This window comes from Thermobia domestica, chromosome 7 (assembly GCF_964235325.1).
Source record: "Thermobia domestica chromosome 7, izTheDome1.hap1.1, whole genome shotgun sequence".
Lineage (NCBI taxonomy): Eukaryota > Metazoa > Arthropoda > Insecta > Zygentoma > Lepismatidae > Thermobia > Thermobia domestica.
The window spans coordinates 114279361-114295357 of NC_137460.1; the positions used below are offsets into that span (position 1 = coordinate 114279361).

Consider the following 15997-nt stretch of genomic DNA (forward strand, 5'->3'; position numbering starts at 1 on the left):
TCAAGCCACTTTAGTGCATCATCTTCACGAACTTGGGAAATATATTTGGAGCTGCGCATTGTGCCATATGCGTTGACCCTAGCTCAGGTGCGGACGAGAATGGATATGTGCCGACAACTGCTGCAAAATCCACGCGATGTGCATTTCCTAAAACAGATTGTCACATGTGACAAAAAGTGAGTGTTTTTCAGCAATTCGAATGTGCACAAACAGTGGTTGAACAAGGGCCAACTTCTAGAATCAGTTGTCAAACAGGACCGTTTGGAGAATAAATTCATGCTGTGTGTGTAATGGATCTATGAGGGGGTAATTCACTTCGAGTTCATTCCCAGCGGTTATACCATCAATGCCTACCTTTATTTCGAACAGTTGGAGCGGATGTATGCTGAGCTCACCAAAAATTACACTGCATTGGTGAATTGAAAGCGCGTCCTGCTACAACAGGAGAACGCAACAAAAATTCAGGAACTTGATGGGATCGAACTGAACTGACGCTACACACGGCATATAGTCCTCACCTGCTTCTTCAGATTACTACCTATTTCGGTGCATGGAGCATTTCCTGAAATCATGTTTCACCAACCACCGGGAGGTGGAAATAGCAGTGATTGTCTTCTTTGCCTCTAAGGACAAGACATGGAATTGAGGAGAAACTGTCAAGAACGTGGCTGCAGATAGTCCAATACGATGGGTTATACTTTGAATTTTAACCTGTTTTCACTGTAGTGTAATAAATATAGGTATGTTGTGTATTAGAATATTGCAAGACTTACAACTAACCCTTGTTAAAAAGAAGAGAAGTGATGAAAATTTTTCTATGGCTTACCCGCCAGGTTCGTTAGACCAATAAACAAGCGCAAATCTATTATTATTATTATTATTATTATTATTATTATTATTATTATTATTATTATTATTATTATTATTTATTATTATTATTATTATTATTATTATTATTATTATTATAAAATATAAACAATATGGAAGCTAAATATTTTGCCTTCCTGCTGGCATTTAATATTGAGGTATAAATTAAAAGAAAACAGTAAGAAATTGGAATCCAGCATATTTTATTACAAAATATAACATACCGAAAATTTAGCCGTTTTCTTCAACAAAAATAAATAACTTTTACAAAAACAAGAGAGCACACACACATGTACATTTATATATTACAATTTTTTGTTTGTTTGTAAAGGAACAATTTTTAATAGTCGTTGTGTTTGAAATCACTTAACTCCAGAGGCGTTCGCTTGGAAACCTATATCTGGTTTGACTTGGATAGTAACTTTCGGCGACCTTCCCATCGACAACATCAATAATTTCTGCATCAGGGTCAATCATGACCAAACCTCCAGCCTTGCCTTGGTCAGACATCATCTGATTTATCCTAATATCACTGCTGAGATCGATGGGCCTGGAGTCATCAAAAACTTCCACTTCGTTAGTCTCTGGGGCTGGTACATATCCACGTGTGTCAAGATCATGTCCAACCTCGTAGCTATGTGCAAAAGATTCTGCCGTTTCTTGAGTCTACGGAATAAGAAAAAAAGAGTTACTAGTAAGTTAGAATCATAGTATGTCAACTACACTAAGACACTGATCAAAGAATATATGAACAGTTTTTGAGAGTCGTAATATAATTTATTGTAGAGTAATTTCCGCTTTTCATTACCGGTGTTAAAAACTATTTCCATTTTTCTATATTCAAGTTTTATTTTAACGTATGTTCATAATTTCGTTTGTATGTTTTTCAAAGAATAGCAGTTCTCACCTGCGTACACAAGCAACTGCTAGTTCTTCTATTGTTACTTTTAATTTTCATAATGATGTTCTGAAAGAAAGTCACTTTGCAGAGATTAGGGTTTAAACTGCCCTCCTGCTTGAGATTGTCTCGAATTCCTAATAATAATAGTAACAAACCAGTCAGCTTTCTTTCTATTCAGATATTATTAGCCTTACTCATGTATGTTTCCACTAATCCTATAATCTGGGAATCGTAATTCTTCCAAAATATTATGTAGTGTTTAATGTGTAGGCTCAATGTTTTGCAGCTTTTAAGTTACACCAGAACAGAGAAAATAATTCACTCTACTTTGGTGGATTTTTACAAGCCACACATTGGAGAAACATGATCAAGATAGTGTCATAATTTTCTTTTCATCTGTAAGAGGTTTAGCTTTCGGAGTAAATAATGAGCAGTTTGGTTGTACAGATAATTGTAACTTTATGGAGTACTGGAGTAAATCTCTGAATTCGATCCATTTGTACCACAGGATATAGGAAATGTGTCTAATTTAATGGCTGTTAACGAAAAGGAAACGTGCCTTATTTAATGGATGTTAAGAAAAGGGAAACGTGTTTTCTTTAATGGATGTTCAGGGAAAGGAAATGTGTCTTATTTGATGAATGCTAAGGGAAAGGAAACGTGTCTTATTTAATGGATGTTAAGGGAAAGGAAACATGTCTTATTTAAGTTCAACACTTTATGATGAACTGATAAAGATAAGCAATAACTGAAACAATAACTAATGAGGTTACAAATATATATATTCATTTGGATTGTATTCCTGGTATTTCTCACATAGATTCCTATTATTTCTGCTTCGGTTTGTGAATGACAAACTCTGTTGAAAGATTTCTTATATCCTGCCATAGGTCGCAAAAGTGAAAAGATCAGAAAATGTAATTTTGTCAACTGTAGGAAAGTGCCATATAACTAGGTAAATAGATATTTTAAACTATATAAGTCAGACTAACGATAATGCAAATCCCTGAAATATATTCAGGTCTTGGGCTGCAGAGTCGTGTCCTTTTGCTGTTTTTTTTTTTTTTTTTTTCTTTTACAGGTTTATTCAACGTTTGTACTCATTTTTAAGTTCTTCCATATACATAGAAATAGGAAATGCTAAAACAATTTGTAGTTTCAAATCTCTGTCTAGAAACTAGGTGCTCTAAACAAGGGCAGGAAATAAACATTTCTTTATTTAGGCTCCAGTTCAATAAAGGATATATTATTCCTTATCGTTAAATATACCAGTCAGTCCAATTCAACCCTTGAAGACGCTGAAAAAATCACCTCTTACGTTGGAAAACTCGGGATAGCTATTATGACAAGTATTTAATCTCACATCCTTCAAAGACTTTATTCCATAAGTAAAAGTTTACAGAAAGTAGATATAGGTTTAAATTCTGTGGTGCTTCATCTTGAATGTTTCATCTCTCATGCTGCAAATTACATAATAAATAAATTTCGATTTTTACGAAGAAGCGGCAATGTTCTCTAGCAAGTAACATTTTTATGATTCTGATTCTAAAAAGAAGGGTGCGAGAAATACAAGATTTATATTAATATTGTTTTTTAAACGTGCATGGTTATTTATGCATAGTTTTCGCAATGCTTTTCCAAATACAATACAGCTCTAAGGTTTTTTCTTTCCATGTTAGTCATCTGTAGAACACTCTTTGCCATATTTAACAAGAAGAAAAGAGAAGCGGAGAGCCACAATCAGCAATAGTCGACTGAACTGACTATTCGTGCTTGCTATTGAATCTGACCTGACTACACCTGTGGACTTCAACGATTTATACGATTGTAATCGAGTTCTTAATATACCTTGGGGGATCCGTGAAGGTAATCAGAAAAGTAACAAATAGAATCGAAGTTAATAAGCAGGTTGGGCTAGGTAGTACCATTTAAATCACTTTCTTTGATGTCCCCCCAATTTTACATGCCAGAGACGCCAGTGGGTATGGACACAATTTCCTGTTAGATGGATCGGCAAAGGAGGACCAATTTTTCTACCTTCTGGTAGCCCTAACATGACGCCTTTAGACTTTTTCCTTTGGAGTCACGTAAACATCTGATATATGCTCAGAAAATTCAAAATTTAAATAACTTTGAACAGTGAATAACGAACACAGTCGCATCCATCCCACCACACGTGCTGGCACGAACATTACGGGAGATAGAATATCAGTTCTACATGCAGGGTCATCAAAGGTGTACATATCAAAATCCATTAAATAATAATAATAATAATAATAATAATAATAATAATAATAATAATAATAATAATAATAATAATAATAATAATAATAATAATAATAATAACAATAATAAAACTTTAAGGTAAATCTTTTCATCGTATTAGTTCCACAATCCAATTTCTCATGTGGGCTGTATGATGAAACTTTGGATACCTTTCTGTGTAAATCCTGTATTGCAAGAAAAGTAGATTTCCAGGTATAATGTGATACTAAGACTGGTAGGAATGTTCTTTAAATATAACGTAATGATATGCTCTAGGAGTTGTAAGATCGGATCTTGTGATCAAAAACTTATTACTGCTCCACCATTTACTCTGTATATTGTTCGCATGTTATAATATAGTACAAGTAATATTAGTGAAAAGATCATCTACATATTTGTTGAAAATTCTGAAAGTGTCCCGCGCAGATAAAGACACTACTACTTCTGAAAGGTGTTCGTCGGAAGGACATTTGTGTTTACATTGATAGTTATACATAGGACACTTGTCTTTATATGTAGAGAATTTGATGGATATTGCATACGATTTACACATTGATTTTTTAAATTATTTTTTTAGCTGCAGACCATTGCTTTCAATTTTCATAGAGCAATATAAATGATACAAGTGTTCCAGGTACTTCTGTGTGATGTTGCTTTTATATTAATGCATCTTGTGTCAAGTAAGGTGTCAATGAACACATCTACCACATAAGGAAATTTCAAGGTTACTGTGAACACGTATAATTTGATTGATTGTGAGTCTCTTGTATCAAATTCTTCAAGAATTTCTTCGTCCGTGTACAGTGGATTGACTTTTCTGATAACAAAAGACAATAATATTTACCAATAGTCAATGGGCGGAGTTAGGAATTATCTTCTGGGCAGACCTTTTGTCTGCTGGGGGGCACGGTGAATACAAATGAGAATTGAGGGATCTTATAGGTGGATTTTTTATTTTTTGTCAAAAATTTTGGGGACAATGCCCCCCATAGCTCCGCCTATGCAATAGTCATTTAAGTAATGAAGATAGCTTACTGTGTGGTGAAACGAGGTTAATATAATCGTTGAGTTATTGCTAAATATTCCGAAAGATGCTTTATTACAAATAGTGTTGGGAAAATTTGGACCTGAAAATTTGAATATTACGCTTTTATCGTTTCTACACTTTCAGGAAATGAAATGTTTGATCATTATTTGTGTAACTGCAAGGGAATGAATGATTTCATACTTCGGATCATAGTTATTTAGAAGAAACAAATTAAGAGATGTAGAGACTTAATGTGAAAGTGTATTGTTTATGATAATAGATATAAACACTTGTGTGGTGCTTGTGATGATAGATGTAATCACGTATGTGGTGCTTATGATGCTAGATATGAACACTTTTGTGATGCTTGTGATGATGGATATGGACACTTGTGCTTCTGGTGATGACGTATTCAGAGTGTCCATAACCTCTTGTTTCAAATTTATACAGGTGATAAAGATGTCCAATGTACGTATTCTGGGATAGGAAACCGAAAGTCGAAAACGACTAGTTCAAGCACCACATCATCTTGAAATTACAGTAATTTGTGGGAAAAAGTACGACGTTTCAATAACAAATATGTTTATCAAGTCGATGTAAGCTGGTTTGTTGTACATAACACTACATCTGGATATGTAAGGTTTAATACAAACTATTACTGCACTGTACACACCAAAAACTCACAGTAACTGCACAAAGTGACGACCGTCAACCTCGAGGCACGTAGCACATCACCCAAGTCAACTTCGTCGCACTTGCTCATATATCCTCGGTGTCTCTTGCACAATCAAGCAGGCAGCTAGGACTTGCAAGCAAGTCCTCCTCGGACCTATGTAAATTTGACGCAGAAGGTTTTGGACATCCTGTATAAATACTTGTGTGGTGCTTATGATGATGAATATGAACACTCGTGTGGGGTTTGTGATGATGGAGGTCAATATTTGTGTGGTGCTTGTGATGATAAACATGAATACTTGTGTGATGCTTATGATGATGAATGTGGCTTCCCCATTTATATTTGCTTTTGTAGAAGGCAAATTTTTAAATTATTTGTTACAAAATTAGCGGCTCTGGGGAAGATAATGGTAAACGCTGTACTTCCGATGAAATTGAGTTATTAGGAGGAATGAATTAGAAGCAGATCACAGAATAGTATTTGGTAGTTTGATTTCGGAAGTGTATCTACAGAGGGCAGGAGAAGCTTGTTTCGCATATGTCATTACATTGCATTGCATGTGAATGTTGAACTTCTTTTTTTGTTTGTTTGTTTGTTTAGTTTAGTTTACTCGAAAGTTAAAAAATGTGGTATATCATTGTCTTCCCCAAGCCGCTCAAATATATGGATTTATGGAGACTCGGACAGACTTGTTATTCTCGGCTCTGTCTCCGCAACAGTTCTTTCTCCTGGCAACGTAAGGGCAATATCTTTTGCAATGTGATATTTTTTTCTAGGTGTGGCAATCTTGCAATTCGAATATCAAGTAATTTATGATAATTCATTTCGCTGTTAAAACAGTAATGCTTACGTGTTCTAAACATTATTTTCAACATCTATGATTGTTATTTAACTGCATGTGACAGCTTGTTCCTTAGCACCTATTTAAGATGTATTGTGCTTCTACGAAATCTTGTCTACGTATGCAATATTGCCTCCATAGGGATCTTAATTATATGTTAAAACTTTTAAGAAAGCAATCGCCGTTGTAAAGTATAGACAAAACTAAAAGTATATAAAATAAATATAATAGTGAATGTTTCATCTGACAGTTATTTGTATAAGCAGGAGAATCATTAGATGAAGCAAGGTCGTCGCTCACCTCTGATAGAGGTCGAGGAAACGAGAAGTTTGTCTGTTTTTACCTTGAATAGTGGTTGTATAATTTCTGAAGATATTCATGAGAGGAAAAACACGGAAGTGATTTTTTTTCTTATAAAGTAGCCAAGTAGTATATACAAAATAACACACTCAAACTAGCATTACTATTATCCTACAAATTCTGAGTTGCGTAAAAGTGGCCAAATTTCTCACCTCAAAGTGTTTTCTGTTAGGTTCTATGTGTTCTAGCACACACAGGTTCTCAGCTCGCGGAGGTACTTAACTTATGTTAATTTCTCCCAATTACAAACCCGACTCTAAAGTTTTGAAGATAATGTATTTTATCTCTAATGAATATATCTATTTGTAACAATCTAATGATCACACATTTGATCTGTAAACAAGGTGTTGTGCTATGTGTTTCAAAGCAAGTTTAGTCACTGGTGACCATTATAGAAGATAAATCGAGAAACACAAAGGTTTGGTAGATTTCAATCTGCAATTTACTGAGCGTTTGCATAATCTTGTGCAATGTTCAACTCAGGCTTTAGGCTTTCTTCTAGAAACTTTTGCCCTGGGAGAATCAAAATGTCAGAGGGCTGCACTGGAACACTAGTTGCTGAAAGGTGTGCCTGGAATAAGAGTGATATGTAAATCCAATTTATTTACCTTAGCTCGGAAAGGCGGTTGTCCAACTTTATACCTGAAGGAAACATTGGTTCAAGCAAGCATTGTCGTGCGTTTCCTCCAATGGTTATATCATGGTTTCGACCATTGATGGATGAATGAAATTAAATTGTCAATTTTTCACATCGATGTTCTGGCTCCAATTAATAAGGAAGTGAGTGTTTAAACCGTACTTACTAAATTTGCAGGAATACCTTTTGCTCGTGGAAGGGTGATTTTAGATGGAGTTTTAGACTTTATTCACTACATAATCATTATGTCAAGGGTCTATAATTTGTCATGTCATAATTACTTTTCATTACATGTCGCAAGCTGATACAAAATGCCTCCCCTACTACTCCTACACAACTGGCAATCCCATTTCCAAATGGGATTGTTTTGTTGTGTCAATTCATACAGTATCCATGTGTTCTATCCAGAACTTTTCAGGAGCTGATAAACTGTGGGATGTTATCGTCTACTTTAACTTACAGGAAATCCTTGAAATTGCTCGAAAACACAGAAGATCGGTGTTAATGCAGTATCTAGTGTTGTATCACCGATTCAGAATTACTTCTTCTAAACTTTGTGTTAATGTTATTCATACATTTAAACAATACAAAACATCATTCCTGATATAAATTACCCACCGACTTCAAAGTGCTACTTTATACTCATGTCACATACAGGGTATCTGTATATATAGGATTCAATCAGATCCGTTTTCTTCTTACAGAAACATATACATTTGTAAAACCGGATCGATAACACCGCACCAGATTGGACCTAGAATGGGTCATCAGTAGAATTTACAGTTGATATGATGTATTAAGTCTTTAAGATGCCTGGTTGAGTCAATGCTAGTGTTAATATCTTCTTAACAAGAGTCTGATCAAGAACGCCTTAAAGGAGACAATAAAAGAATATTCATGTAATACTTATGTGTGATGGCTTGGATTGGAATTGATGGTGGATCTCATCGAGGCTGTATGAAACATAAACCTATAGCATCGTGGAAAACGAACTTTGTGAGAACTACTGGAATTGAACCAGAGCCTCCCACACCGAAGGTATATATTAATTGTATAGATACGAGGGCGCTCTTTCATTTTTCCTACTTTATGAAATACGGAGAAATATGTGTTACAAATGTAAATCCTGGGTAAGTAAATGTTTTGTGTACGAGTGGTGCCTGGTTTGTTGCACAGTGGGATACAGGTTTTTGATAAAAATTCGAGTAGTAGTTCAGACCCCACTTTTCACCAGTAGGTCCCGTCTCACATAGTTCCAATGCCGGAAAGAGATTAAAACTTTCAATCAATCAAAACAAATGGAAAACTATTGAATTAAGATTTCTTCTTATTGGCACGAAATGTGTACTAAAGCTGGCGACGAAAAAGATGTGTGGTTGAAGGTCATGATGCGCTAGTGGTAGCCACATAACAGTAACAGTCACAATAGTGTTGTCACTATGGATCATAGGGGGGGGGGGGAGCTTAAGTGCGGAAGAGCATAGGTAGCAATACCAACCGACCTTAGGAAACGGGAGTGAGCTTTCTGAATGATTACTGTCTCAAGCTTTGAAGCATGGGTGTGGTGGAAACCATCGTCTAAGCGGGCTTTCTGAGGTTCTTCCGTTTATTGTCACATTCCTATTCCATCAGTTCCTTTTATAACAATTAACTTTCATTAATCAAAATATTTGCTGTCTGCAACCACATAATTTTGTCATTGCTCAGCCAACGATTGGATTCAATGGCGGAAGAAGTCTTGAGTCTGTGATACGAAGTCGTCCTCGACCGCATGTTGCACCGCCCGATTATTAGGGAAGGTTCTTCTCTCTGGAAAAGTGCTCGGGCTGTCGGAAGAGATAATAGGCGGTGGGAGAGACGTCACGAGAATACGGAGGATGAGAAAGGGTTTCATACTGCAAATTATAGAGAGTCTGCGACTACCTTTAGGTAGGTATTTGCGCGTGCATTGTAGTGCAACGTGAGGACACCATGTCTTTTGACCATTTCTGGCTGCTTGCATGCAAAATTGGAGTGTATTTCGTGGAGTTTAGCACTGTAATAATCTAAAGGAAGTTTTCGGCTCAACAGAGAAAGACATGATGGATCAACCCTACCATAGGTAACTACCATCTATGAGAAGCTACATTGGGGCTATATGGTTAGCGTATGCGCCTTCGGTAGTAGCTCATGTAGTTCGGATCCCACGTTAAGCTATAGGTCTACGTCTCATATAGCATGGATACTGAAAAGAGACCTAAATAAACCAACCAACCAATCCTCTAAGGGTTTGGGTAACCATCTTGGACTGTGATCAAGATTCAATGGCTATCTTGACTCTTTAACGATTGTCGTACCAGATTCGTTTTTCGTCAAAAGTGATAATCCGATGCTGACTTCCAGATGGTGATTCTTATTGGTCCGTGACAACAACTCATGTAATGCCCATGAGTACAACTTTTTTCACATTATCGATGAACGGATTTACCTATTAATAGTGGTATGATATATGTCAAACTCGTCTGCAAACTGCGCAAACACTTTTCCATGGGTCTGTTTCCACGGTGTTTCTGAGGAACTCATCCAAACATGGGCCCACGGGGACTCATTCCTGGCCCAAATGCACTGTTAATGTTGCTTGCTGTATAGAATCATTTTCCTTCAACAAGCATATCAATCGCATTGTTAGTGAAGCCTACAGAAACCTCGGCTTCGTAATCAGACTTGGCTTTGACTTTTCAAATACTAATGTTTTTAAAACCCTGTTCAACAGTTACGTTAGATACAAACTTGAATACCGGTACTCTTCAATCATATGGCATCCCAACAGTCAGAGAAACAAAGCACGTCTTGAAGCCATTCAATCTCGTTTTGTGAGGTACTTATAAGGAAACCGGACTATATCTAAAATTCGAAAATTATACCGACCTCCTTCGTAAGCACGATATCTCATCTCCCGAAGATAGACGTACCACCCAACTCTTGATTTTCTTAATGAAATTATTGCAAAATAATATAGACTCTGAGTATTTACTGTCCCAGATAGAATTACATGTTCCAGGTAAACGCACGCGCCCTAGAAATGTTATTTTTCATTTACCTACAGCTAGAACAAATACGCTATACATGTCACCTATTAGGAGAATGTGTCATATTTTTAACTCCTATGCTGAAAGTCATCCTGAACTTGACATAGTTACTATAAACGATCATTCTCTAAGAACTATTGTGCAATCTTATTGAAGATTCATTAATTAAAATGGCCATATCTATAAATGTGTATTTGTAATTATGTAAGTGAATTCATGCATGCTCTAACTATATACAAACTGACTAAGTCACTATCATTAGATAATATACCTGTCGTGATCTATATGTAACCAAAAATAAATAAATAAATAAATGTCCCAGTTTGAATTCATAAAGCAAAATCACTCGCTATTGTCTTTCCCATGGTGTATTAATATTTTCATGCGACCCTGCTCAACAGTGCACTTCCTCCTGACACACTGGGTACTCCAAACTATTTCCTGGGCGTGTACAGAGTTTGTAACGTTAGGCGCATGATCTTAGACCATCCATGTGTTGTATTACTTAGATGAGTTTCCCACCAGACGTAAAAGCTAGACAGCGAAAGTGCAAAACCTCGTAACTCATCAAAACCAAACTTTTCAGGAGAGCAATAAAACCGTTCTGCTTTTACCAGATCTTATATGCGATACAAGGTTTTAAAAAGTTATTTTTTTCATGTTCTTTCTGAGTTTTCGTTTACGAGCTTTTGCACACACATAAATTCGGATGTAGGGAATTGAATGCAACCAAAATCTAAAATTCCATAACAAGTGGAGATACGAGGTTTTGCACTTTCGCCGTCGCGGTTTCCAAACGTTTTCCATTAACCCATTTTCGTTAAATTAAAACGCCATTCCTGCTTACTGATAACATTTTTAATACCCAAGAAGGGTATCAGGGTACAGTTAAAACAAACAAATATCATTTAGGGATATGGTGTTTCTGTAGTAGAGCCTTCCCTTCTAGTGCAACGCGTCCCTGGTTCAGTCCCTAGTTACGAGAGTTTGTGGTGGACAATATCATGTTCATGGGTTTTCTCGGGATTCTTTCGTTTCCTCCCACATTACCACTCTATCAATTATTTCATACACATTCATTTTCATTGATTATCTGTCTCCATACACGGCACAACCATGGGACTTTAAAAGTAGAAATTTCAGTTCATTTGTATTTTCAACAACAAAAAAAAAAGTAAACTACGAATTATCATGACATTTATCTGTCAAATTTTGCATGCGTGCTAAATATATGACCTTACGGATGTTGGAGACTTAGTACGGTATAATACATCTCAGAATATTCAGGTAAATGAAGAGAAATACCACAGTTTTGGATTTGTCAATGGTACTCTTTCCTTTGCCCTCTACTACAATTTGTTTATTTATTGAAGTTTAGCGTCCCTTTCTCAACAAGAAGACTATATGAGCTGTGGACCTATAGCTTAAGGTGAAATCCGATCCATGGTAATACGTTCAATGCTCTCTCACCAAGAATTAAACCCGGAAATATATGCACCAAAGGCACGCGCTAGCCACTAGACCAGATCTCTTTGTTGCATTTTCCTTGTTTTCAGTTGAAGAAATTAGTCCGTATGACCAAAAAAAAAAAAAAAAAAAAAAAAAGGACTACATGCATATGTACGCAGAGTGGAGTGGATCCGTGAGAAATTCTCGATACTTGAGCGACAAAACATCATTTCTCGTCAAAAGAGACGAATGAATTAATTTTACCAATTGCTCACGAACAAACAATGAGTACTTCAGCTAGTACGTAGATAATAAACATGATTGAACATAGTCTAATAAGAAATAATACCACATAAAAATGGCAATAGATTGTTAAAATTACAATAAACATGGCGATTAACACTTCTATGGGTAACATTTGCATATACACACTGTTCTAGAAGACATGGAAATTATTTTATAATACGTATGTTGCACATATGCATGGCAACAGCAAATGGTAATAGCCTATTGAGTAGGTACTTCGACACCTCCAATAAGATTGTCAGTTTAAGAAAAAAAAAAACATAAAGCAAATTAAATAAGCAAGTAAATAACTAGAAAAAAGTTGTACTTAAGTTCTGTTTACTACCGTGAATGAATTTCATGCTAATAAATGTTGCAATTGTTAGTTGGTTATCTGTTAAGCTTGAAGCTATTTAATTCATACATGCCAACAGAATAATATTGTTAGTACATTTTAACATAGCTGCACTTCAGTATGCGTGTATCAGAATGAAATTGTTTTTGAATACAACAGATAACGGTCATCATCTTCATCATCATCCTTATTTTTTTCATGTTGTTACAGAAGACAAACGTGATCATTAAATAAGAAATAAAATCACGTAATGGAACGTAGAACATGTAGAAAACGAGATAACATTAAGATAAGCTTATTGAATGTTAGTGTTTCTCTATTTATTCCAGTCAGATGTTTGTACTATATTCTTTATCAGATACTAATACTTATTCTTTTTTTTTTTTTTTTTTTTTACGAGTTCGCCGAACTAAAAATCACTAACAGCTGATTATATATATATATATATATATATATATATATATATATATATATATATATATATAGGGTGTTAATGAACTATACCGACAAACTGTAAGAGATGATTCCTTACATCAAAATAAGAGAAAAAGTTCATATGGACCTCTGGGGAAAAGTGCATTGTTTCAGAGGCTGTTGGCTGTGCATAGGCTGTTCAAATTCGCGAAAAAGCCAAATTTCAAAAGGCCCTATTTCGAATTTCAAAAACTGTGGATGGTGGTCTTTATCAGCGGAAAGGAAGACGCATACGCAATCCAAAAATTTATATTTCGCTCATGATCAATGGATGTATAGAGCAGTGTTTCTCAAAGTGTGGGACGCGGGCCATGCTTTTGTGGGTCGCGAGAAATTAAGTATGAAAATTTTATTTTGATGCAGAAACATATGTTATAAAGTAAGTACCATTCAGGAAATGAAAATTCGAAGCGTTTGTTAATAAGGTGAAGAGTAAGTGATTACTCAGAGTCCTGCCTTGTTGTACACATGGGAAAGAAAGTATTTGACAGTTGAAAAATTTTCTTTTGTCAATAACTCGGGAACAAATGAATTAATTTGGATCTTTTTGTTGCTATCCTTAGATTAGTTATAACTTAATGACTAGTCAAAAGCGGTACTCTAATACGTTATCTTTTGTTGAGTTATTAGGAAAAGAAATTTTGTCAACGAAAGAATACTTTCTTCTGTGATTGTAGAATCAGTAGAGATGCTGGATTAGGATGGAAAGAGAATGAGTGAGTCAAAATCTGTCACGGGGTAGGGTATTGCGTTGTTAGCTCTGAGTTATCTTTCTATGGAAAAGTTAGAAATATGATTTACAAAATTTAATTGGTTTAGAATTCACCACGATGTGCATTTGAATAAAAGTAGGTGGACCACAAAATAGTAATGTGGGTCGCGGTAACAACAAGTTTGAGAACCACTGGTATAGAGTATTCCATACAGGGTGAAATTCCCTGACATACTATCAACCGAATTTTGAGATATGCTCTGACTTTATGATTGGTCCAAAGTAGGCAAATGATAAGCCTTAATAGCAGTGAACAGAGACTTCTTTGGCGCGATGTCGGAAGTGTTAAGGATCGTCAGCAGCACGGTTTCTCGTACTAGGGAAAACGCATGCTGCAATGTTTTCTTTCACGCTTATAAGTGAAAAAAACGTGAAATATACCGTGACGAAATACATCGCACCACACATTATTTCGGACAAACAAAAAAAAAAAAAAAAAAAAAAATGGAGCTGCCGGTTCCTGACACTTCGGACTTTCCTCCGAAGCATTGGGTGTCTGTTGTTGTCAAGACTTATCTTCTGCCTACTTCGGACACTCCTTGAAATCAGGGTATATTTTAACACTCTATTGAGAGCATATCTGAAAATTACACCTTGTACGGAATACCATGTATACCTATTAAATATAGACGAAATATGCACTTTTGGATTGTGTATGCGTGCCTTCCTTTACACAGATAAGGACCACCATCCACAGTTTCTGGAATTCGAAATAGGGCCTTTTGAAATTTGGCTTTTTCGCGATTTTGGACAACCTTAGTTCTGAAATGATGCACTGATCCTCTTACAGTTTGTCGGTATAGTTCATTAACACCCGACGTATAGTACGTATATATATCAGGGCCTAAAATTGAGTGGAGTACTCCACACTTTGTGGAACTGTAGGAAAGGAATGTGGAACTATAATTCTTAAAGTGTGGAGTGGTATTAATGTGAGTACCTTACTTTTCTCGGATTATTTAAACGCGTTTAGTGTATCAAACTAAGGCTTACTGATTCAATACATTCATTACGCAATGGGTTACTCAATTCCATATAACTGCCAGTAAATGACATTAAGCCAGAGTTAATACGTATAGGTGTCTCCTAGATGGCAGGGAAAACCATTGCCAATTTTGAGGTGAAGGAACTTCTTAACTATATTTAGTTTTCAAACGTTTTCGGTTGCATTCATATAGTTTTAAAATATGCAACTAACTGCACGTTTATCTGTTGTTTCAATAGGACATTACACTTTTCCGATATAATGAAATGTGTTGTTTTGTAAATACAAATTACACGATCCTTACAACCCGTTATAGAAATATGTACTACCAGAGATAAAATACATCAATAACCGCCAAAAATTTAGCCGAAGCACAGCGTTACGAAAATCAGTAGAATGAGTAATATTTCCCAGAGTGACTTCGATAGTTACTGATAGTGAAAACATGAATACAGGAGAACACAAATTAATGTGGAAATTGTTAACTGATCAAAGAGTTGCTTCAGATGAAACGTTGCCTCTATTGAAACCTTGGTGTGCTGCCCATCTCATTAATTTAGCATGGAAAAATGTCACCAAGAATGTCCAAAAAGTTTCATCTCTCATACAAGCAGCATTTGAGCTGTGTGCTTTCCATCACTCTTCAGAGCAGCGAACGAAAGGTTTAACAATGGTAGCTTCAGAAAATAATTTAGAAGTTTTGCACTACCCAGAATATTTTGACGTCAGGTGGACAAAATTTTCATTCAGTATGCTCACTACTCTCCTAAAAAATTGGTATCCAAGCTGCCTTTACTTGTAAACGGAAAGCCATGTATGTAATGAAGCCAATGGTCATCTGCGTAAATGGATAGAAGTAGATCCCCTTCATCTTCTGTGTCTTGTGACAGACGCTCTATATGTTTTCAAGAACTGCCAGCAGAAGTTTGAGAGTGATGAAATGTTTCTTTTGGACATAATAACAAATAAAAATAGAACTATAGCACAATTTGAGAGTATGAAAGAGAAACCTCTGTTAGGCGGGTGTGAAAAAAC

General features: G+C 35.8%; 1 protein-coding gene across 1 annotated transcript in view; it reads right to left on the reverse strand.

Moving 5' to 3' along the window:
• Nucleotides 1-1053: 1053 nt before the first annotated feature.
• Nucleotides 1054-15997, reverse strand: part of LOC145690364 (uncharacterized) — a 65287-nt gene continuing 50343 nt past the window's right edge. The window contains exon 5 of the mRNA XM_081765190.1: nt 1054-1533. Within this exon, the coding sequence (XP_081621316.1) occupies nt 1234-1533 (300 nt within the window). The 3' untranslated portion in view covers nt 1054-1233. The remainder of the gene's footprint in view (nt 1534-15997) is intronic.